The sequence below is a fragment of the Chlamydotis macqueenii genome, chromosome 3 (assembly GCF_036417535.1).
Source record: "Chlamydotis macqueenii isolate bChlMac1 chromosome 3, bChlMac1.mat, whole genome shotgun sequence".
NCBI classification, from domain to species: Eukaryota; Metazoa; Chordata; class Aves; order Otidiformes; family Otididae; genus Chlamydotis; species Chlamydotis macqueenii.
The window spans coordinates 16868285-16893629 of NC_141558.1; the positions used below are offsets into that span (position 1 = coordinate 16868285).

Here is a 25345-nt window from a genome sequence, read left to right on the forward strand (position 1 = left end):
TGAATCAAGATGCTGCAGGTACTTGATTCCACACTGCCATGCGCTTGCTGAGTCGCCGTCTCAGCCATACCTTGGGAGGGTACCCAGGCTGCTCCACAAACAGCCCACTCAGGACAATGCCTCCCTTCCTGGGACACTGCAAGAGCTATACAAATAAAGAAAATGTGTGTTTAGTTTGTTATGTTAAAAATCTTGCTTATGGGGAAAAAAAAGCAGCTTTCCTTATATATATAAGCAAAGGCAAGAATTTATTGTTAGTATAATGCAAATCTTCACAGTTTAATGCAGGAATCATCATTAGTCTAGATCTAAATATTACATAAAAACAAAGAATAATAATGCAAGTAGGATATTTATATATGGAAAAAGTTACAGTAATAGCAATCTTCCTTCTGCTTAGGGTCATATATGTATGTCTGCTAGCACACATTTACACCTTCGTCTTTCTTAATTGGTCTGCAGGTCCAGGTAACATCCAAATTTACGGTGCCATTTACATATATTAGATACTATTTCTTTGTTTTCCTTGTTACTTCTAAAACCAGCTGTGTCCAGCTCCAGGTCTGCCGGTTCTTTTAACTGACCACTGTGGAGCTCTTCAAGACTGTGGGGTCTCCAGTGGCAGCCCGTGCCCCATCTCTTACCACCCACCCTGCCCTGTGTGCCTCTACACCGCATCCCGTGTCTCCACTTCTTAACGCCTCCACCACCGTGCTGGCCCTGCATCGCTCTACGCGACGTCATCGTGTCAGAGTTGTAAACATCTCTTTCTACCCAGAACAACAGCTTGTTACTGCTGTCTGTATAAAATTATTGTTCTATCACATGAAGATAAACTAAAGTAAAACGCACTAGATACACACACCTGGTCAATGAGAGAAATTGCTGCCACGGCTAAACCAAGTAAAAGCTGCAGGCAGGTAAAGAAAAGTTCAGGCAGAGCCTGAGGCCTTGCAAATCAGGACAAAGCTGATGGCCTGTTACTGACTGTGGCAATGGCGTGTTGCAGCACTGGATGGTCACAGATCTGCCTGAGAGCGCTGCAGCAGCTCTGGAAGCCCTGCTGTGGCTGGTCCTTCACGAGCACACGCTGGTAACTGCGTGCCTGGCTGGGCTTGGGCCTGAGCTCCTGCTTGTGCTTCTGTCCAGACCGCCCGAGCTTCTGCGCTCCTATATTTGCTCTGTGGCGTAAGGGCAGCCTGACTCCAGGAGCTCGGATTTCACTCCTTCACCTGCTTCAGCTGCTCTCCCCACTTTATCCTGGTCACTTGCACCATGACTGCAGCAGAACCACAAGCTGCTAGGATTTAAGCCAGTCCATCCTTCACTCACCATCCCCATATCTCCTGCTCTTCTGCCTTTTCCATCCCACTGCTTTACTGAGGCAGTATTTGGTGTTTGGCCCTCAGTTTCTCATGACCGTGGGCTGCTCCGGGCTGCCAGCCCAAGTCATACACATTCCTGACATACAGCTGGTTGGTAGGAAAAGCGCAGTCAAATCCTGGTCAGATCCCATCAGGGACACAACAGGTCCCGTGACTTCAGCAGATAGCAGCAATGCCATTCTGAGGGAGGTTGCACATAGCAATCTGAGGAGAGCATCACACATATGACTCCAACTTCATGAAAGGCACCGGGTCTGAATCATGCCTGGCTCCAAGCCTTTGCCATGTAGAGCCCAGTAAAGTGCTTGTATTGCCTTCAGCACAGAACTTTCTGCAATCCTAATTTTTTTCACAAGTCACTTTTTCAGAGGAGAAAAAAGGGAGGAGAGTAGAAGGGCATGCCATGAAGCGCCATATGATTTGCAACAACCTCCTTAACAAGTGGCTCCACCAGATGCAAGAAGACTTACCAGGGGACCTGGTGCACTGGGAGAGATCCTTCCCAATGAATGAGACTCCCAAAAGAGCAAGTACAGATTTTGTTGCTGTTTAAGGAAAATTTCTGTACAATGGGGAGGAGATTGCTGGATAGATGCTACAGGGAGCCTTGCTGTTACAAAGGATCCTGTCCTCACAGATTGGGTTTGATCTATGGAAGAAACAAAGTAAGGAATTTATGCCTGCTGCTTGCATGGATTACTGCCAATTTCCTAATTATGTAATAAACCAAATCACAGCAATTGCCACACAAAGGTTACAGTATTTTTAAATATGCAGTTATATGCATAAATATTCAAATAGCAAAACAAGGCTGTTTTTGCCTTGGCCACAGCACTTGCAGACAACTATGGTCAACTCACTGGGGAAAGAACTTTCAGACGCAACTGACAGCTGGTGCTGCATTCCTGGGTCTCACTGCTGCCTCCAGCCAGGTGTGGTATAGTGATCTGCAAAGGAAACAATCTAACCCAGTGTTTTTCCCTAAAGAAACTGCCTTGGATACTTGTCGGCCAGTTTTTTTTTTTTCACAGTGACACATCTTTAACGGATCTGCTGTTTCAGAACCCATGAGAATGACAGAGATGCTTCTCCAGCATTGTCTCAGTGACCCAAGCCAAAGTCATGTAACAGCACCAATGCTGCAGAGCTGCCGAGTCAACCATCTCCTTCAACTTCTTTGTCTTGGGTTAATCTGTACTAACAAGATCTGTTTTCATAGAGGGTTGTCCCCTCAGTGAAGATGGTTTGTGGTGTGTGGGAAATGCTGCAACCTGTACTTTGCTAAAATAATAATAACAACCATCATCAGCGTAAGCATAGTGCTTGTAAATTAGTCTAAGGAAAAGTTTTAGCAAAGTTGTGTAAGCTTTTAAATTGTGAGGCTGCTTTAGTGGGTGAGATTTGTTAATGTCAAAAGTCACCAGAGGTCTGTACTGCGGTCTTTTTTAGGTGGAAGCCGTCCCAGGCAGTGTGGCAGCCATGCTTTTTGGCAAGGGTTCCTTTGAAGATCCACAGCTGTAGAGCTGTATCATGGGAGATCCTGGTGATGATAAACTGCAAACCACTCATCACTTCTCCCTCTGCTGTGGCAGATAAGCTGTCCTTGTGGGTAGGCTGGTTGCCAGGTATCATTCAAAACGTAGTTACTTCAGATCAGCGCTCTTCCAGATCCAGATATGAAGTAATATCTGACAATACTTAAGGGAGAAGGCATTTTAGGCAATGAGTTTGGTCAATTCATAGTGCAATTTGTGTTCAAGCTCGCGTAGTTGAGAATATTTCTCATTTTATTTATATACTATGTGTTCATAAGGCTTTTAAAAAACTTGGCACAACCTGAAGAGAAAGCTGAGGCCATGCTGGCCTTGGAGATTTCTTCTTTTCCCCATTCAGGGATCTCTAAGATATTTATATCACCAGTGGGTTGCCCAGGCTCTGAGAAAGTCAAACAGGCCCGAGGCTGAGGCTCTAGTTATCTGTTTAGCCACATTAATGCTGAGAGGCAAATCACTTTCCATTGGAAGTCAGTAAGCTTGTAAAAGTGATTTAAACAAAGCAACAAATAAAACTCACCTTCTCACAATATGGTCTGTGGTCGCCTGGATACGTTTTACCAGAAACCTCTGAGGACTGCTGAGCTCAAAGGTGAAATGACACAAAATAAAATTAAATCTGCAAACTGTGATCCTGTAATGTGGAAGTAATTCATTCTCACATTGAAAATTAATGTCTTGCTATCTGAAAAATAGATAGACATTTTTGGTCAAAAGGACTTTTTTTTTTTCCAGTTGTAGACACTGTAAAAACAGAGGAGCACATGGTCACCATATAGTGTCAGACCAGGAGAAAATGGACCTCTACACCCAAGTTAAGAGGCAAAAACCTGCAAAAGTTATTGCAGGCATGTGGGAATGGCAAACCGTGGTAGGGTTCTTGAAAGATAAACCCTTTGGTGGAGGTAGACAAGAAACTCTTTGAGCATTGATTCAGTGATGAAGGTCTGTAAACAGTCATGGAGGAACATGAGTATGTGCAAGTCCCAGCACCAGCACTTTTGCCAGGAGTCTGAGAAACAGCTCCTACAGACAGAAGGACACATGATCCTCCTCTCACAAGTTCCCCACCAGGGTTGAAAGCAGGTATTCCAAACTGCTCTGAACCTTTGGTCTTTTGCTTCTCAGAGCATGAAAAAGGCAAAGACAAGCATTTTATGAGATGCCTGTGTGACCTCACATGGTGGTCAGGCAACCTCTTTAGTCCATGCCAAATAAATAAGAGGTGTAGGGGAAAAATCCCTCAAATGCAGAAGAAATCACAACTCATGCCGCAGTCCTAGCATTTCAGAAGTTGAATTTTGGCTTGTTTGCATACATTCATAGAAACATAGAATGGTTTGGGTTGGAAGGGACCTTAAAGATCATCTAGTTCCAACCCCCCTGCCCTGTGCAAGGACACTTTCCACTAGACCAAGTCTCTCAAAGCCCCATTCAACCTGGCCTTGAATGTTTCCAGGGATGGGGCATCCACAGCTTCTCTTGGCAACCTGTTCCAGTGCATCACCACCCCCACAGTAAAGAATTTCTTCCTTATTCCCTACAGGCCCTTGTCTAAAGTCCCTCTCCTGTTTTCTTGTAGGCCCCCTATAGGTACTGGAAGGCTGCTCTAAGGTCTCCCTGGAGCCTTCTGTTCTCCAGGCTGAACAGCCCCAACTCTCTCAGCCTTTCCTCATAGGAGAGGTGCTCCAGCCCTCTGATCATCTTTGTGGCCCTCCTCTGGACTTGCTCAAACAGGTCCATGTCCTTCTTATGTTGGGGGCTCCAGAGCTGGACACAGTACTCCAGGTGGGGTCTCAACACAGAGGAGTAGAGAATCACCTCCCTTGATGTGCTGGCCATGCTCCTTTTGATGCAGCCCAGGATGCGGTTGGCCTTCTGAGCTGCAAGGGCGCATTGCCTGCTCATGTTGAACTTCTCATCCACCATCACTCCCAAGTTTCTCTCCTCAGGGCTGGTCTCGATCCATTCTCTGCCCAGCCTGTATTTGTGCCTGGGATTGCCAAAAACCCACGTGCAGGACATGTCAAGGTCCCTCTGGATGACACCCCTTCCCTGTAGCATGTTGACTGTACCCCAGAGCTTGGTGTCGTTGGCAAACTTGATGAGGATGCACTCTATCCCACTGTCCATGTCACTAACAAAGATGTCAAACAGTGCCAGTCCCAATACCAACCCCTGAGGAGCACCACTTGTGATCGGTCTCCACTCGGACAACAAGCCATTAACTGTAACTCTTTGAGTGAGACCATCCAGCCAATTCCTTATCTACCAAGTGGTCCATCCGTCAAATCCATGTCTCTCCAGTTTAGAGACAAGGATGGGTTCCCACAGTTAAAATGTACATTTACTTTTTCTTAGCAATCTGATGGGGCTTCTTAAATATTTTCTTGTACACTTTGTGAATTTAGTATGGTCTCTGTTTAAACATGTCATATTGTTCCCCATAGTAAATAAATGCTTGTCTAATGAAGTCCAGAAATTAATCTGTTACAAAACACCCCGGGCAGAAGAACAGCCCCAGACACTAGAAGCTTAAGCAAATATAGAAATGAGGACAATGTGTTGCAAGGTATTTTGCAACTTAACACTGTACATGGTTGCCGGCAATTTCTTATTAAAGTACCTGTAGAGAGCAAGGAAGTAAACATGTTCAACACAAATTTCACTGGCCTCTCTTGGCCTAGGTCAACATTTCTTACATGACTGCTTTATGAGTGAGGAACTCTGCTACCTTGGAGCAATGAAGAACAAAATGTTCTGCACATCCTGTATTGTGTGAGGTTGCTTTCAGGCCATGTCAGAAGATGACAGGCTCAGTTCCCCCTAAACTGTGACAGAGGGCTACATGTATGGCAGTAGGTTTCAGCTGTTTGGGGAGGTGAGTGCTCACTTGTTTCAGAACACTTTGAAGTGGAGCCTTCATCCAAATGGGTGTTTATGAGTGTTCCCCAAGTCTCCTAATCTTGCAAGACAAAGGAATAATACTTTTTGAGGTTAACTTGGGTCTTTCAAATGCTACAATCAAGTGGACATTTGTATCCTATAACTAGAACATGCTAAAAACTAGATAATATTTGACGTGTGTTCCTGATGAGATGGTTTATCTATTCAGCCTAATAGTTGACTTGCCAACACCAGTCCAGAGTAGCCAGTCTCTACCATTTCTTGGCTGAGACACTGGAGATTTGAGGCAGGTTCCTCAGGCAGAGGTTCTGAGATCATTGGTAGTGTCCTGTAGCTGGAAGAACAGTGTAGGCAATGACAGTTACCGTGCTCTGAAGGGCCCACTATGCAGCCTTGTAGTAGATTTTCCACATGTGTACTGCTTCCTTCCTTCCTGCTTTATCTCCTCCTAAGTGCTGTAACTTCTCTGTACAATATGTCTGTGTGCTGTGTGTCTTTCCCCCAAAAGAATACATGACATGCAGATGTAAAAAAGAACCATGCTTTTTTTTTTTTTTTTTTTCTCCACAGCAGTAAGCATGAAAGTCTGAGTCTAGATTAGTAACGTGCATACTTTGGAGGATTAAAAGAGCCTCTAGCTTTGGGCTAATAAAGAAACACAGATCACTTTCCCAAAGTTAAAATGTTGGTTTATTGGGTCCTGTAGGAAACCAGCAATGCTCCTCCCAGGATAATGCAGCCAGAAGTTCCAAGCAGCACAGCATGCACATGGGTATTATGACCTCACATAAGTTTCAGAAAGCAGTGTGAGATTAAAAAAAAAAAAAAAAAAAAGAGCTGTGCACTTCCCAGCTTCCAGGACAAACCCAAGTATATACATGAGCAAATGGGAGACAGATGTAATTAAGCAGCATAGACCTTGTAATCCCTTCAAGACAAGCACATCTGTCAATAGGCTTTTTCATATCAAGTATAAAACACACACATATATTTCTGTAGTGCTGCAAAATTTAATATATGAAGTTTGGGCAGCTTTTTAGGATCTGGGTGGGATTGTAGACACGAGATAAATAATTTTGTATTGCAAAGATTGAATTGATGAATATTTTCTATCTTACGTGATGCAGCTTCATCCCTATTAAATTTACGTACCTGTGTCAAGTCTCAATAATTTGACTGATTTTCATGGCATTTCTCTATCTTTATTGTAAAATTTTAGAGCTGGAACCATGCCTTGTTATTTGTTTATGTAGAAACATTATGCTGGAGAACTTGCTAGTTCTCTTCCATAACACAGTTTAAAGAAAGAGGTCAAGGAAGCAGATAGATAGCTGAGAAATACATATCCAGCCTTTTTCTTCTTTTCCAAATGTGCAGGCACCCATCTGTTACAGAAGAGAAAAGGGAAAGCCTTTGCAGTTGTTCAGAACAGACTAATTGCACGCTGGCCAAAAAGAGACTATTGGAGCCTATCATGAAAGACAAGGTAAGTTGCTGAATCTCTGCTAAGGCTTGTACAGCTGATGATGTGGATCCAAGAGAAATGTCTGAATTGTTGAAGAATGGCTGCAGAAACTGTCATCAAAGGGAGAACCTGAATATTAAGTGTGGTGTGCCTCCAGGTATGTGCTGTGCCATGCCCCACAAGGAGATGGGAGGGGAAATAAAGGACATTAAAAAAAAAAAAAAAAAGAAAAAAAAGGGAAGAGAACTTAATCCAGAATAGGTCTAGCCATGACTAGGAATAAATTGCAGGAAAGGAGTGATTTACCCAAGTACCATTCCTAGCACTATCCAAAACATGGTATCAGCCCAGACAATTCCAAAAGCCAGAAAGTGAAAGTGAGCTACAAAACAAAGACTCAGTAAAAGGGTGAGGAGAAGCATCTTTATGCTATTGCCCCTTTATTTAGTGACACTGTTGCACATATACATAAAAGCCACAACCGGAAATTTCTTGGAGTTGGAAGTTTAAAACACATTAAAAATACTAATGTGTGCATGGCTGAATCACAGGGTTTCCCAGCAGGTTTCTTGAATTAACAGATTTCAACAGAAATTGAAAAGGATTTTAAATTACTTTTTCAGTCAAAGGTCTCTCTACAATTGGAAATTCCCATCTGGAGGATGTCTATTAGCAACTTAGCACAGAGTGCCAAAAGGAACTGTTGACATCTGTTCTGCAAGCATTTGTCCGTTTCTTTGTATTTCACTCCTGATACACACGAATCCCGTGTTCTTGAATGGAAACTCCTCGCCGACAATGTAACTTGAGGCTGTGCATAGCTCCTTAAGCTCTTATGCTCCATTTGTAAATGACAGAATTTATCTCAAACCCTTCTGGCTACCCTATCTTGATAGAATCACAGAATAGTAATAGCTGAGGCATGAAGGGACTTCGTCAGATTGGCTAGGTCAGGCCCCACTCTGTTCAAAGACAGGTCAACTACAGTAGGTTGCCCAGGACCTTATCCAGTTGGGTTTCAAGGATCTCCAAGGCTGAAGACTCCACAAGCCTTTTGGGAAACCTGTCCCAGTGTTTGCTCATCCTCACTGTAATTAAATTATGTCTTATATCTAAGTGGAATTTTCTGTCTTTCAATTTGTGCCCATTGCCACTTGTCCTTTGTGGGTAGAAACGACAAGATGCTGGTTCTGTTGTTTTTAACTACCTCACTTTCCCATACATTGATAAGATCTCCTGAGCCTTCTCTCCTCCAGGCTAAACAATTCCAGCTCTCTCAGCCTCTCCTTGTATGCTCTGCTATCAATTACCTTTGTGAGCCTTCACTGAACTCACTCCACTACGTGCATGTCTCTTGTGCTGGGGAGCCCAGAACTGGACACAGCATTCCAGGTGCGGTCTCACCAGTGCCTCACTAGAGAGGAAGAATCACTTGCCTTGACCTGCTGGCAGTGTTGGGGATTTTGCTGGCCTTCTTTGTTGTAAGTGTACATTGCTGACTCATGGTCAACTTTTTGTCCACCAGGAGCCCTCCGTCCTTTTTTGCAAAGCTGCTTTCCAGCCTTCAATGTGTACTAGTGCACAAGGTTAACCCTCACCCACTGCACAACTTGGCATTTCCCTTTGTTGAACTTTATGAGGTTCATGAACATGAGTTGGCCCATTTCTCCAGTCTGTTGAGGTCCCTCTGAATAGCAGCACATCCATCTAGTCTATCAATCACTCCTCTCAATTTTGTATTGCCTGCAAACTTGCTGGAGGGTGCACTCTGTCCCCGTCATCCTGGTCCTTAATGAACAGGTTAAACAGGACTGGCCCAGTATCAAGCCCTGTGGTACTGCACTAGTGACTGGGCTCCAGCTGGATATTGTGCCCAGCCCAGCTCTTTGAGCCCAACAGTTCAGCCAGTTTTCAGTCCACCTCACTGTCCATTTACCTTGTCTGTACTTCATTAGTTTGTCCATGTAGATGTTGCGGGAGATAATGTCAAAAGCCTTGCTGAAGTCAGAATAAACAACACACACTGCTTTCCCCTCATTGGCAAAGCCAGTTGTTCCATCACAGAAGGCTATCAGATTGGTTAGGCATGATTTCCCACGCATGTATCCATGCTGACAACTCCTAATCATCTTGTCCATGATGTATTTGAAAATAGCTTCCGTGAGGATTTGCTCTATTACTCTCCTAGGGATTGAGGTGAGGCTGACAGGTTTGTAAGTCTCTGGATTCTCCTTGCCCTTCTGGAAGACAGGTGTGATATTTGCTCTCTTACAGTCCCCAGCAATCTCCTCTGATTGCCATGACCTTCTAGATAAAGTTGAGTGCAGCCCTGCATGCATGGATGAATCCCACCAAATCCTACAGACTTGTGTATGCTCTATTTGTTTAAATGTTTCCTAACTAAATCCTCCTCTACTGAGGTTAAATCTTTAGAGCTTGAGACTTTTCCGCTGATCTCCATGGCCTGTGATTCCTGAAAGCAAATCTTACCAGTAAAAACCAAGGCAAATAATTTAGTTCTGCAGTATAAATAATTCAGTTTTATTCAGCTGCAGTATTTCTTGCGTCTGTATTAGAATCACAGAATCACAGAATTATCAAGATTGGAAAAGACCTAAAAGATCATCCAGTCCAACCATCACCAATACTTCTCAGCTAAATCATATCCCTCAACACAACATCCAAACGTTTCTTGAACACCCCCATGGTCGGTGACTCTACCGCCTCCCTGGGCAGTGCATTCCAGTGCCTGACTAAGTAGCAAATGAATACAGGCAGTGACTGAGGGTTGCCTCTTGAGCAACCTGCACCTGACAGTATCTGTCTAAAACCACTGTTCATAGTGGTGAACCACATATGGATGTTAAAAGATGAAAAACTCTTAGAAGTAGCTGAGGGCATTTTCCTGCAGAATCATATTGTGATATTGGCAACATAAATCTAGCCTAGGGAAGGAAAGAATGACAAATCTTTTAGTACTTTAACAATCATTAAAAAGCCAGATTCCTCCTTGTGAAAATAAGGAAGGCTTTTTTTTTAGACAAAACCTGTAACTTTTATACCTAAATACTGGAGATAATGCAAGAATGAAAGCAATCATCTTTGTGCCTTCGAGAACTGAATTTTGATGTTTCTGATCAAATGCCTGTTATTGTATTGTTAAGGAAGTGGCTTTGTTTGCCGAACTGAGGCGATACTGAAAGAGCTTCCTGTTTAAAACAGCAGGGAGTGCAGCCCTGAGAACATCAGTCACCCAGCTCATGATCTTAACTCGACTGGAGCACTGCAGGAACAGGGCTCCATCCAGCTTCAAGGATCCCCTGCGATGTTACATACTGCAGGATCCCAGCGCTGGTATTTCTTCACTGTGACACAACTCTCTAATAGAAACAGGTATCGTTAGGAAGAGATGAATGACTTACAGCGCCAGGGAATCAGATCAGTGCTCTAGCATTCTCTATCTCTCTAGCATCTTTCAAAAAAGGTGTAAAAAATCTGACAAGTCAATTACATGATAACCTACCCACAAGTTTCTTCCACCGAACAGATAACAATTGCTTAGCTTAATAACTGAAAGTCCAAGTTTTTAAGATTTATATCCCTAATTTTAAACTATGCCTACCATTGCTGCTATTTTTAAAAATACCTTTAAAATGCTTTTATTTTCTGGTAGTCATTGTCACAGAATAACTACATATTTTTAAATTTGTTGTCTGTTCTACATTCTTTCACAGAATTTCACTTTAATATGGTACTTATAGAGGAAAACCAAGAACAGTTAAGCTCTTCATTGTTCTCTCAATTTTGCACTAATTGTACTTCACATTTAAACAAGACAAGGAAATGCAGCCAGTGCCCCTATGAAATCTTTAGTACTTACAATTAAAAGTAAATGTAAAAAATGTAAATGTAATCATAATTTGTCAGTAAAAATGTAAAAACTAAGAGCAGGATAAAACAAAACAAGCAGCAACATGTCAGATTCACTCTCTACCAGAAAGCTATGTGGACAAAATGTTACGAAACGGACTGTTCTGATCTCTGTAACAGCAAGCTGAGGTTATGAGCAGTTATTGTTATATGGAGACATGTATTTTAATCTTCATAGAAGTGATGAAGGTGCTACCAACGTAAAGCAAGAGATGGAATACTGCCTATTCATCCAGGCTGTTTAATCTTGCATGGCTCTAAACATCCCCCCCAACTAAAGTACAGTTTAAAGACATGTTAAATTTACTCTCATCATAAATATCAATGTAAAAAATCATGGAGGACATAATAGCCAAACTCTGCTTTTACATACAGTTTAGGGGTCAAAAGAATGAAGCACTGTATAAAATACAGCAGGATAAATATATTTAATGTGATAATAATTCAACTGAACTGTCAAGGAAAAAAATTAATTTGTATATATAGATTAGTATAGTCAATTTACTAAAATGATTCTTCAGTTTCCTCGATAGATTTTCTGACAAAAAAAAAACCCCAAACTTATATCCTAGAGCATTTCAGGTTCAAATAGTGCAATTTTAGAGAGACTGCTGCTTGACTGAATGGTGAACAAATTCATGGCTTTACTTGCACAAATAACACCACTCGTATAAATGGAACCTATATCTGAGCTTGTATGTGACTTGAAGTAACTCTCAGAAACTTGAATACTAATGTGCATCTTTGGCTACTGTTCCCAGAAAGTTATGCATTAAAGCTCTGGGTGTGTTGCGGGGAGGACGATGTTATTGTGGCTATTATCTCACTTGTGTTTGGACAAGGCTCACATGCTTGCAGAGGGACGCTTAGCAGACCAGACATCAAGCTAAGATGCAACTAACATAATTAAATCTCAATTAAGCAATTTTTATGCTCAGTGGCTGACCAGTGTGAGGCTCTAGGTCCATTTCCTCTCAGATCTCTAGATCTCCAAAAGTTTAGCAAAGATTCCCCTATCCTGCTGCTCTGAGAAGACAAGGCTTACCCACCAGAACAGACAGCAACAGTTTCTTGCTTGTTGAAGGGCACTGGGGAAGCAGCTGGGTCCTGGAACAATTGCAGAAACATTCAGGCTCTGACTCAGTGACAAGTTCAATTGCACTGGGCTGTTCGAGGCTGCGGCTGACAGGTCCAACATCTCAAGTACTTCCCATTCATTACCTGACACTCGTCCCGATTCTGACACACACCATCAGTTTTGGCCGCTGAACAGTCCAGCTTGACTTACTGGCTGGCAAAGAGGTACCTGATGCTGCTGGAGTTGGAAGCAGCAAGCGAGGAATTTTAAGAGTAGAAGCCTCAAAACTGTGTGTGGAGAAGGAGACAGTGGGAATGATGAGAGGAGTGGGAATGAAGTGTCATACAACCAGCCCAATCCTTTCTAGTGTTGATATGTGCAATTTTTGTAAAGAATTTAAAATGAATGGCAGACAATAAAGCTAATAAGGTGCATGGATACTGAAGACATCTTACGACAAAAACTTACAAAAAGTTCCAAAAATAGGAGGGTAATTTTAGCTCAAATAAATGCACAAGGACTAACCCCAGAAACCCCTCAAGGAAAAATTCCTGCTTCTTACTAAATAGAAATATGATCAGGATTGAACATGATAATTCATAAGAAAAGGAAGAACCATCCTGAACTAAGTAGCATATGGACTGAGAAAGCTATTTAGGGCGAGTCAGTCCCAGGGGACCACAAAAGAAAATTCCACATTCCTCCCTTTCTCTCCCATAAGTTAACTGTGAACCTGAAGCAACTGAAAGGAAAACTTATTCCATATGCTTAAATTGTATTTTTGTTATTTACCTTGCACCCCCTCCTACACTGCAACCTTTGCTCTTAGAATAAACTCACTTTACTGTAAAAGCTTGTCTTGGCATTAAAAGCAACTCTCAAGCAACTCTGGGATAATAAGGTGTATTATTCTTTCAGAAACAATTAATCCAAATAAAGAAGAGTCTTAGTCCTATCTTGTTGCACTCACCTAGGGCAAGTGGGAGGAACCTTGGGAACTGGGCTCTCTAAGTGACAAGGATCAGTTTGAGAACCTGTAACATCAGATATCGAGAGAAGCCAAGGCTCCCCTTTCAGCCAAGGAGATACAATACAAAGACAGCCCAGAAACCTGAGAAACTTGTTAAAAGTAGTTATTCCATGCCCTGCTGTTACAGTATGACAGGAAATTAAACTAAATTATGTATTCACTATACGTTTATTCATAGGCATTTAATGTGAATGTGCTTTTTTTTTATGGTTAAATCAATAAAAAAGGTAGACTTGTCAGTTCTTTACTACTGTTTTGTAGTAGTAGGTTCCTTGCAAGATTATTACCAGCACTGTATTTCCCATAGTCTGGTAAATACCTAATTAAGCTCAAAACAACTGTTCTTAAACTCATAACTTAGCTTTGAAGTTCATTGCTTTTATTTCAGTTCTGAAAAAAAAGGCTTCTATTCCCCAAACTTTTCAATCATCAGAGTGACAACAATACCCCCATTGCACGTGGCACCAGCTATTACACCTTGAAATGCTGTACACTGTCAGTTTGTACTGTCTCTCCATATCTAGCTATCTTGTAGCTAGACTGTAGCAAGGTATTTGTATTTTTCCTAATAAGTAGAGAGCCAAACAAATGTTTCTTGAGCTGGCAATCAACAGTATCATCATGAAGAATTCCTACTAATATTAAGAGGAATCACACTGGGCACTAAATGACTAATATAGCAGAACTGGCTAATTAAAGATTATTTTAGTTCAGAAAACAGCTGACACAGTGAGGCTTACTGTCCCGTACAGAATATCTGAAGGGATAGCAAAAGACTGCTTTGGAGGAAGGGCGAGATAAAGATGCAAACAAATGCCAAAATTTCAATAGCAGATTTTTTATGAACCGTAGTTCAGTTTGACTGGAATCAGCTTTTGCAGAAATATTTTTCTCTTCAGACTGAAGTCTCAAATATTTTAGGCTCAGCAAAGCCAGACAGGTAAGGCTAAAATAAGACTTTACTGTGGAAATGTGATTGCCTCTCTATAGCTAATACCGAAACCCATTTTCCTTTTCATCTATTTTGCTAAAAGAAGTTTCAATAATTGTTCCTATTTTCTGACTGTGATTGTGTTCCCAGAATGACCTTATCAAACAAATAGAGGAACAAGAACTGTACACAATGGTGCATCTAGTAACTTTGTCCCATTGTCCCTTCCTGTCCTCTGCCACAGTTCTTCTCTTTTTGTAGAGAATTTGTTCTTTATTGTACAATGTCAGATGGGAAGACTGGTATTGTAAACACCTGAATATCTTAAATTGTCATTCAATTAAACAAAGTTTACAGGAAATCTCTAGTGTTTTTTACATCATTCTGACAGATTAAGTAATCTCTGTAGGGCTGAAAGATGCCTTTGTGACTATTTTTATACCTAAGAACTATGAGCAATTATAGGACCATAAAAACTTAATTGCATGTCGTAGTTCAGCCCCGATCAGGACCAGACTACGCAGTCTCTCTCTCACTCCCCTCACCCTCCAAGAGAACAGGGGAAGATAATATAAGAAAAATGGCTCGAGGTTTGAGATAAGGACGGGGAGAAATCCTTAAAGTTACAATTACAGGCAAAACAGACTCGACTTGGGGAAAGCTATTCATTTATTACTAAAAACAGCAGGATAATAAGACAGAGAACAAGATAACCTCCCCCACCCCTCCCTCTTCCCAAGCTTAACATTATCTCTACTACCTTCCCCTCCCGAGCGGCACAGGGGGGGAAGAGGGAATGGGGGTTGCGGTCAGTTCATCATGCGTTGTTTTACGCCGCTGCTTCATAGTCAGGGGAAGAACTCCTCACATTCCTCCCCTGCTCCATTGCGGGGTCCCACCCATACGCCACAGTCCTTCCTGAAACTGCTCCGGCGTGGGACATCTCTTCCACGGGGTGCAGTCCCTCCAGAACGGCTGTCCCAGCGGGCCCTCCACGGGCCACAGCCGCGTTCCAGCATCCACCTGCCCCGGCGTGGGGTCTTTCACGGGCTCCAAGTGGACCTCCATGGGCTGCAGGGGGACAACCTGCTCCACCATAGTCTTCACCACCACTTCTTGAAGCCGGGCCGGGCCCAGTCGGCTGCCTGGCGAGAGGCCAGAGGGTGAGGCCTGCAAGGCCCATGAGGCCTGCGTCTCCCCCTCTCCGCCCTTGCCCCCGCTCAGCTTCTTCTCATCTTCTCTTCTCTCTTTTTTTTTTCCCTGTTTTCCCCTTCTTAAATACGTTATCACAGACGTGTTATCACGGGACATTCTGCTACCAATTGGCTTGGCCTTGGCCAGCAGTGGGTCTGCCCTAGGCCTGGCCGAGTCCACTGCACAAAGGGGAGCGACTTCTAGCAGTTTCCTACAGAAGCTACCACCTTAGGCCCCCTCTCACTAAACAACCACAACATTGCAGAACATCAGAAGAAGTTCATACTATGCCAAACCACTCTCCAGGGATTATTTAAATCAACACATCCTCCTGCATTTTGACTGACAGCCTTCGGTGGAAAGAATTTCCTTGTGGAAATACCACTTTTTGTTCACTTACTTATTTCTATGAAATATTTACAACAGCAGCAAAGTAAGTAATGTTTATTGAAAACTGTCCCACTTATGTGAAATATTATAGATTCACTACTCTGGTTACATTAGCTTCTTTGTATCACTCACTAGCCTTCTTTTTCACAGCATCATTTAACTTTCAGGACTAATTGCACTGTTACCTTGTCAATGTGATGCGAAACGCTACCTGTCACCAGCCAATGCTTCCTCTTCCCACACACAACATACTATTCTTACACAGGCAGGAAGTTATCTGAAAACATATGTAATAAAATCTTCTTTCCAAGAAAAAAAAGGAAAAGCAGAAGACCTAGTTTTACTGCAGTGCCAGTGAAAGCACTTACTGTACATTTTACAGCAGACATCAAAGACAAGCTACTTTTTATCTGGCAGAAATCGCTTATTTTCCTGTTACTTTCTTCTCAACCAACATTTGTATGCTTCACTTTTAATTGCAAACATAGATTTTAAGCTCTGTGGAGCAGGACCCCTTTTGTTCTTTCATGTAACCAATCTCCCGTGTCACTACAAAGGGACTATTATTTTGTGACTGCTTTCAAGATGTATTTCTTTGACATTGTCTTTCCCAACACACACCTTCCTAAATAAAAGCACAAGAACATCTTCCTCAAAAAACCACATTTCTCCAGTGGAAACTTGTGAAAGATATAATTATGTAACTTAATGCCACAGATGCAAACTATTTATAATGACACTGTGATTTACAGTATAGATAAGTGTGTATCTTAAGTACAAATTCCTAAGATCCTAGAAGTCATGTGGGAAAGCATATTTTTGTCTTTTCTGAGCACTGCAAGAGCACAGACATTGAAAAAGAACACAAATTATCAGAAAATTAAGGTTTTTTTTTTTTAAAAAAACCAACTGACATTTGTGCTGTCATATCATGAGCTTGTTCTCAGGCATTTCCTTAATTGAAAGTAAGGAGTTCATTCAGTAGGTCAATTATTTGCTGTGAATATTTCATGAAAGTCTCAGTAACACCACCTCCATGGATTTATATAGATGCACCAGAATAATTTCTTGTGACTAGAGTATGATTCAGAATCAGCTATCAGCCTTTTCTAAAGCAGCTCTTTTGTGGCTTCATTCGAGAATGTTTAGGTTAACATTTCCAAAGATTTGTGCGTAGGTATATGTCTCCTTACTATAAGAAAATCAGATAAAATAAGCTTAGTCTTTATATACATATATACATATGTATAGTGTAATGCAGACTGTACCGAGCCTCGTGGTGCTGCACTCCTATGAAGTTACTCACATGAATATATAATTCACAGGTTTAGATTTAAGGGGCTGATTCAGAATTAATTGGGAAAAGGTAGTGGTTTTTTCCCCTTTCTGAAAGCAGCCCTCTTTGCTTTACTACAAAAATATCATGCTATTGCTTCTGAAGCTGCAGATGCTACTGCAATTGTAATTGCCTGTCATGCAGTGAAGAAATCTAATTAAAACCACTTATTTGTACCTATTAACCAGAGTCTTTAAATGCAGACAAAAGACCTTACCACAAGCTAAAACATAAGTACAGAGTGTGGTCTGTAATTCAGTAAGAGAAACAACGGATGTTTTTAGATAATTACACTTACCTCCATTTTCCTGCTACTAGCAATTAGCATTAACCGTGAACTTAAACGGCTTTGTAAATCACTATGCCTAGCCACTACTCCAGACGTGGTTCAGTCTGTTAGCATGATATTGGACAAGGCATTTCATCTTTCACACACTTTGAACGGTGGAATTTTTGTGTTAAGGGTAAATTACTGATCACAGCATGGTTTAGAAGTATATTATACAATAGTTATAACAAATGTTTAATAAAGTGCAAGGAATAAGCTGCAGTTTTCTCTCAAGAGACTGAGGATTCTCAAACAGTTTTATAGATAAGAACAGTATATTCCTTTGGAGGAACAGACTTTACCACATCATTTAGAACAATTAAGGTTACAGTTATTTCATAAGAAAAAAAAAAACTCTGCAGAAAACTCCAAAGAGGCAGGCGAGGCACTAAATCAAAAGGATTTAATTAGTAGCCTACTGCACAAGCTCATCTGATGGAGTTTGCTGCCCTTCCTAAGGTGAAGCCTTCACTCAAGACTTCACTGTTTCACATTGGATAGCGTGGACTGGACAGGTGGAAGAGTTGTGCTGCGTACCAATTTGTTGCTACTGGCATCACCACAACACTTCTTGCTCTCTTTAAAGAAACTGCATCGTTGGGCTGAACCTGCTGGAAAAGTACTCCCGCTTGTACCATTTCAGGTTGCTGTATTTAAAAAACAGGCCGTTAATAAACTAAAAACTGGCTTATGGCCATGACAGACTTCCTGAAGTCAACGGATGGCTGCAGGAACAGAGGTTTTTACCAATTTTTTGCGACTTCTTCAGGCTGCCAGGCCACCCTCACGCCCTGTGCGTATCCACCACTCGTCCATCGTTCCGACCGCGGGTTCCGAGGGCCGGGCTGCCTCTGTCGAGGGGGAGACAGTTAGGAGCAGAACGGGGGGCAGCTGATCCCCTCATTACCTCTACACACGGTTTCGCGCCACCCTCAGCGACCGGTATCTCCCGAGCTGCCACCCGGGCCGATCGCCGCCCGGCACCGGCACCGGCACCGGCACCGGCACCGACCCCGCCAGCGCTGCCAGCGCCCCGCTTCCTCGGGGAGCTCCCCTGCCAGGCTGTCCCCGCGTCCCACCACGCGCGGGAAGGTGCCATTTCCCCTCAGGTGCCCCCATCCGTGTGCCGGGACCGCCCCGCGGCCCGTGATTTACCTCACAGACCCCCACCCGCCCGGGCAACATCTTTCCCCCTCCTGCCCCCCGCACCAGACCGCCGAAGGGGAGCCGCCTCGTCCCGCCCACCCCGTCGGGGGGCGTGGATTGGGCGAGCCCGTCTGTCACTCCGCAGCGGTGCCGCGTGCGGGTTGGCCCTTGGCGCTGTCAGTCAGCGGCGGGGCCGCGCCGGCCCCTTGTTGTCACGGCGCCGTGCGGGGCTGGGGCTCTTCGCGCTGCTGCCGCTGTTGTTGGAGCCGCCGCCGCGGGAGCCCGGGAGGGGAGCGGTTCCCCGGCCTCGTCGCCCGCTCTCCCGGCGCGGGAGAAGGCGCCCTCGCCATGGCCACCAGCACCACGGGCTCCACGCTGCTGCAGCCCCTCAGCAACGCCGTGCGGCTGCCCGTCGACCAGGTGAGGATGGGGAGGTGCCTGCCCCGCCGCTGCCTCCCAGGGGCTCGTCGGGGAGGGGCGGTGCCGCTCCGGGCGAGCGCCCCCACTCCGCTCCGCGCTGTCCCGCCCCGCCCCATCCCCCCGCGGCCCCTCCATCCTCCCCTCCTCTGCCGGGCGAGGGGCCGGGGGGAGGGTGGGCAGCGTCCGGCGGGGCGGTGGCGGCAGCCGTTCCCCTCTCGCACCCTCGAGGAGGGGGCGCCGGGGCGGGGAGCTGGGTCCGCGCTCCGCGTGCAGGTGCGCCCGCGCCGCCGCCCCCCCGGCTCCGCGCCTGCTGGTCCGGCAAGCGCGGCCCCGCCCCAGTGCGCGTCCTCGGGCGTGGGCCGGGGTCAGGCCGCGGGGACTGGGGCCGGGGCCGGGGCCGCGGATCTGGGCCGGCCAACTTGTTGGCATCCCGCGTTGGGCAGATGCGGCGCCGCAGCTGGGAACGGGGCCGCGATGGGCTGGGCGGTGCAAAGGTTGGGGAGCCACTGCGAGCGCGCAGCGGGGCGCCGTGCCTGGATGCGCCTGCCAGGGGTTTGTAACGGCGGCGAGAAATCGTAGCGTGTGCTGCGCTGGACCTGGCTGGCAGAGCGGTTCTTGTGTCCGAGTGATATAAAAATTCCTGAAGGCTGTTAATCCTGTCGTCTGCACGGAACATCGGAAGGTTTGTAAAATAAGGGTGGGAAACTGAGGTTTGCAGAGCTTAACGACTGGAGTTGTACAAGAATGTTTGTTTATGGAGGAAGTGGTCTAGACCTCCTAAATCTTCAGAATATTTATATGCTTATGAGTGTGTAAGTAAAGTAACCTTAAGTAACTCTCATAAATTTTGTAGCGTCAAGGAAATTGTGTGTGAGGAATTCTTCTTAAAAAAAAAATATCTCCATTCATGTATGAATGAGTGAAACACATCGAGGAAAACAGTCTCTGCTATGTAGAGGGAGATTTTGATGGTTTCGTTTTATGAAATATGCCTATTACGTGAGAAAAGTAACTGGAAATGAAATACGACGGAAGGAGTATGTCTAGTGAAAGAGTTTTGGAAATGACTGAACTGCATACTCTCTTTTTTTTTTCTTCCGCCACTGCCCTAGCCATTTGTTTGAATGGAACCTTAGGTTAAGGATACACATGAAAAAGTATCTTCTAGAACGCCGATAAAACCGGGTGAGTTGAAATGGAGCTTGCTGTGATGGAATGGATACTGCGCACAACTTGCAGCGATACCTGCACCCGGGATCAATGGCACCACGTGGCTCGGTGCCTCATACGTGCAGGCTGTAAGCTCTTCTTGGCAGGTGCTGTGTATTTCTTCGCATAAAGGGCGTAGCTTCTACGGGGTACTGTAAACCAAATAAGAGATGACTGTATTTTTGTGGTCTGATGCTGGCATCTTATAATTACCTATTCATAATAGTAGTCATAAATTTAATTGCTTCGTGATGTAGTGCAGCATCTACTTAATTTATTTTAAATGCTGTGGCATTTTGATGATATAATAAAGTTATCTTTTATCAAAGTCTGGAAAACTTTCCTCTTTTTAATGTTCTTTAACAGATGCAGAACTGTAAAGCCAAGATGTTTATATTTGAGTTCTGTTGAAGCTTTTGGGGATAATCGCAATGGAGGGCAGCTAAACACATGGTTTAAAAGACTTGTTATAAGCAGTTGAAAATCATACATAGCTTGTTTGTAGACATCGGTGGACTGTACATAATATAGGTCCAGTTGTGTATCAAAAGCAGTGATTATGATTGGAGTATGAATTGAAGAGTTACAAAATTAAGCTGCACTGAGGAGAATGTATCTATTACTGATGTGAACCAAAAAAGAAAAAAAAAACAACCTAATTTTGCTTTTTTTTTTTTTTTTTTTGTAACCTCTCAACTTAGGAGTCTTATCTTGAGAGTAAGTTTGTAATACAGAAAGAATGTGAGATGTGTTCAGTGTAATCAAATCAAAGGTAGTAAAGGAGAGAATGAGGGCAGAGAAGAAAAAAAAAAAGTGCTGATGTTCTTTGGTGTGTGTGCTCAAAGATTATGCATGACATTCAGTGATTCTATATGTGTACTCGGTATGAAAATGTAGCGGTGCTTTGGGGGGGGGGGGGTGGGAAGAAAGAATAAAGGTTTTCTGATCAGTAGGTTGTTTATACTACTTGATCCAAATCTGTAGGGTGGGTAGAGTTGTACCAGTACAGCAGATACTTCAAATGGGCACTCCAGAACAATACCAGCACTCAGAACTGATGGAGATGAATAGGTTTTGTTTGTCTGCTTCTGTGTTTTAGTTTGGACCACAAGTAGATACTGATCTTTATATCCAAAATGTGATTTACATTTAATCAATTACTACCTAATTATCCTGCTACAAAGTTTTGGTGAAGGCAAAGGTTTGTAACTCTAGGAGGACAAATCCAGGTAGCATATGTCGATGCCACTCTGCTCTCTGGGTGTTCAAACAAATGGATGGAAGAACATTGTCTGATTGGCAGTGAATGGATGTAGAAATTTCAGTTAAAGGTGAAGCTGCTGTCTCTAAGATTGAACCAATTAATCGGATCCACATGAGCATGTGGATTGAGTGGGAAAAATTGATTGTTTTTTTTACTTAATGTTTGGTAGAACTAGAGGCACAGATTTGTTTGAGAACGGCATTGGTTACATGCTACTTGGAGATCAGCGTGAAAGGTGGAGTATGACAGCTCCACCAGATCCATTTGATGCTCTTGAAGAACAACAGTTTTCTCTGTGCCCAGCTGTGTTACAAGAGAAAAGCTTTGCTGCTTTAACAGATTGCTGTTCCTAGACCTCTCTTCTTGGTACTCGAGTACTAGTTAGCTATAGGAATGGAGAAGAATTTGTTTTCCACTTCTGGGTATATCCCCCAACAAGGTATTATGTGATAACTTGTCGCTATGTTAACCCTTCCTTTGGCTCTTATTTTGTCTTAACTTGTCATAAGTTAACTGAAATGGCTACTTGGAAAAGCAAATGCATTTTTTATAGGCTTCTGGTTCCAATTTTTTTCCAATTTTTCTATTATTATTTTCAGTCAAGGGGTGCAAGGGAAGATGCTTGGTGTGAAGAAGAACCCATGATTATCTCTGTAGACTTGGGAAGGCAAACTTGCATGCCTTTCTTTTGTATTTCATTATAGGGGAAAAGAAAAAATCACTTCTTGGGGGTGGAAAGCCTCATGTAAGAACTGTATCTTTTCACTTCTTGGAGAAGCTAAGTTTGCGGCTCAGCAAAGGAAGCATCCTGTTGACAATTCTGTCACCTTGGGTCCTTAAAGTTAACGCATGAGTGAGTGAATGTTAATGTGCTGCAGTATTCCTTCTGCCTTGTTAGGGGAGAGGGAATAAAAGTAGTTATGTCCTTCCTGCCTCTGATAGCTGAAGAGAAGTATGAGAAGGATTATCATAAAAACTTGGCTGCTAGAGAATCGTGTGTTGCATTATGCATCAAGGTTGCAACTTGAATGATTTTTTTTTTTTTTGTATAGTGATGCCTCTCACCTAGCCTTCTGTTTTTCCTGTCTGTACTCCTGTCATATTTGTGTCTCTGCCACTTTCCTCTTTCTCAGAGGTGAAGCCTGACAAATAGCACGTTGGACCTCGTTCCATTTCTGGTTCTAGCAGTACCTTGCTGATTGTCTATTGACAAATGACTTCTCTTGATGAGATGTCAGCTTACCTGTCATTAAAATGGAGATATTTAAATTTGCTGTGAGATGAGAATGATTCTAGGAGAGCAAAGCTTTCTTCTTGGCTTTAGGTCTCTGCTGGGTAAGGTGAGTTTGGAGAATAATCTTTGCTTTCACTGCTTCCACCAGAGGGAGCAAAATTTTAATCTGAAAACCAACAAAAATTATATCAATAATTACTGCCCTTGATTTGCCATAGAAACGGAAAACTGTAGTAGAGGAACAGCTGGGCAGGGTAGATAAGAGATTGACTATGACAATATGTGAGCATTAACTTTTTGCATGGGTTGTCGAAGAGATTGATCTTGAGATCTGGAACAACTGGATCAACTAAGCTAACTTTGCTGATTATCTTCTAGATGAGAAAAGAACGAGTATAGCTCCAACTGCTGACAGTGTAGCTATGTGAAGAGGTGTGGACTGAATAAAATGTCATGCCTATAATTATGTACTTCAGTTAAAATCCAGGACGTAAAGATAGGCAATGTTTTTTTCAACAAAAGTTAAAAAAAAAAAAAAAACACAAAACCAAAACAAAAACCACACAAAAAAATTCTTTGCTATTTCCACACTCTTCTTGTTTTTTTCGCAGTCTAATTTTAGCTTTTATTTGAATAAATTTGCTCATTTGTGTAGAATAAATATAATTTTTCTACATGAGTGCCATCAACCTTCAAAAAATCTAAACTGACCTTTTTAAAATAAGAATAAGCATAAATATCCAAGTCCTCCTAATTGTGAACTTTGTAAACCACATGAACTTCCTTAATTTGGTGATCACAGGCCAGACTGCTGCATCTACATTTTTGCATAATTTTCTGCGTATGTTCCCTGAGTTGCTTTCAACGTGCCCTTACTGCACTCAGTTCCACGTAAAAGCAGTTGTCATTGATGTATGTTGAGCCTTCGTTTCACCCTGTTGCCTTCATGAAGAGTGGGCAGGGCTATTTTTTTTTTTCCTCTTGTATATGTATGAAATATTTATTCCTTACATGCATGTGACTGGCAAGACATATCTGCAATTTTTTTTACTTTATTTTTATGCTTTGGAGATGAGGCACAGCTGGAGTTCAAGTAAAAGACCAGGCTTGGAGGTGGCACAGGGAATAATTTTGCTGAGATGCAGCATGCGCTTGATTTGCCCGCAGGGAGCATCTGGATGTGTCTCCTAGTTAGATCTCTGCTATTTCACAAAGTTTTGGACATTAGTGATGCCTTGGCCTCCCTTATTTTCTGCCCAGGCAACCTAATGTAGCCTCCTGAGGACTGAAATGTTTTAGTCTGGTAGAACCTTTTTGTCTAAACATGGAGTGGAAATAAAAAAGTTTGTCCTGTATAGCTGTCCAGAATTTACATGGCCTAATATTTAAGCATTATGAAACTATAAAAAAGGATAAAGTGAAGAGTTTTATTCTCTTTCACCATTGATTCTTAGACACTTGTGTGCAGCTGGGACATACGGAGCAGCATGTTACTGATTTTTCTGATGTGACCCAGGAAACTTGTGCATAATACGAGTAAAGGTAGGATTCACGGGTGTGTAAAATCAAAACACTAAAGTTAAGGGAGTGGTGGGATAAGAAAATTGTGCTCCTGCTTTGCCCTGTACTCTCCTTATCTGCTGCCAGCAGCAGTCCCCTGGAAAGCAAAGGGTGGGTAGGGAAGCGTGATCTCCCGTGGCAATAGATGGAGGCTGTACTGGGTGAAAAGAAGTTGGGGGAAAAAAATTTCTATTCTCCATTCTATATGGGCTGTTCTCAATGACTGGATGTTTTGAATTGCTTGGATTTGCTAGCACAGTCCGGGGAAGTTGCTTTTAATGGTTTCTTAACTTCCTTTGAACGAGTGGAAGGGAGGAAGTGTATCATCAGAAGGGTCCTACTCTCTTTGCAGTGACACCTTTCCCAGATTTTGGTATTGATGTGTAGGTGTTGACTTAACTCTTCAGGTCTTGTTGGTTGAAATTACTCTGTAATGAAACATGTGTTTAAAAAAAAAAAAGGATGAAACTGTTAAGATAAGGGGAGAAAGTGACTATCTTGAAGGAAGAAGTGGAAACTGTAACAAAGAGTTTGAAAAGAAAAGAGAACAGACACTGGTTACAGTGTTGGAAAAGATGAACCATCTATTAAGTGGTAGAAAGATGTAGTGCAAGAAATAAATACCTCTGTTTAATTCAGGTTCGTAAATGTTGTGATGACATAAAGTATAGAGCTATTTCTAATTTTTTAGTTTTTAGGGAGGCAACAGTGAATTTTCAACCTGATATATTTTCACATACTTCCATACTGAGTATGTTTTCTCCAGGTGTTTGTTAAGCAGTAGAAAAACTCTAATGTAATTGCAGCCCAGGGTTTTCTACATTAAGCATCTGAAATAAGCAATCTTTACCTGAACAGCCTATAGTCACCTGCTTTGTTTTGTCAAATGATTTTTCCCATCCTTAGGCAATCTGTTCAGATGGTGTAAGTGTGAATGCTTCCTGACTCAGGTTCACCACAGTACAAGCCATTTCTGAGTTAAAAA

The 25345-nt window shown here is 42.9% G+C and overlaps 1 protein-coding gene and 1 long non-coding RNA gene across 2 annotated transcripts in view; both read left to right on the forward strand.

Annotated features, from left to right (window-relative positions):
* Nucleotides 1-3385, forward strand: part of LOC147601196 (uncharacterized) — a 60108-nt gene extending 56723 nt beyond the window's left edge. Inside the window, exon 3 of the long non-coding RNA XR_015258074.1 lies at nucleotides 2417-3385. This is a non-coding gene — a long non-coding RNA (uncharacterized LOC147601196). The remainder of the gene's footprint in view (nucleotides 1-2416) is intronic.
* Nucleotides 3386-18920: 15535 nt separating this feature from the next.
* Nucleotides 18921-25345, forward strand: part of MBOAT2 (membrane bound glycerophospholipid O-acyltransferase 2) — a 94243-nt gene continuing 87818 nt past the window's right edge. Inside the window, exon 1 of the mRNA XM_086745553.1 lies at nucleotides 18921-19093. Coding sequence (XP_086601679.1) covers nucleotides 19022-19093 — 72 coding nt within the window. The 5' untranslated portion in view covers nucleotides 18921-19021. The remainder of the gene's footprint in view (nucleotides 19094-25345) is intronic.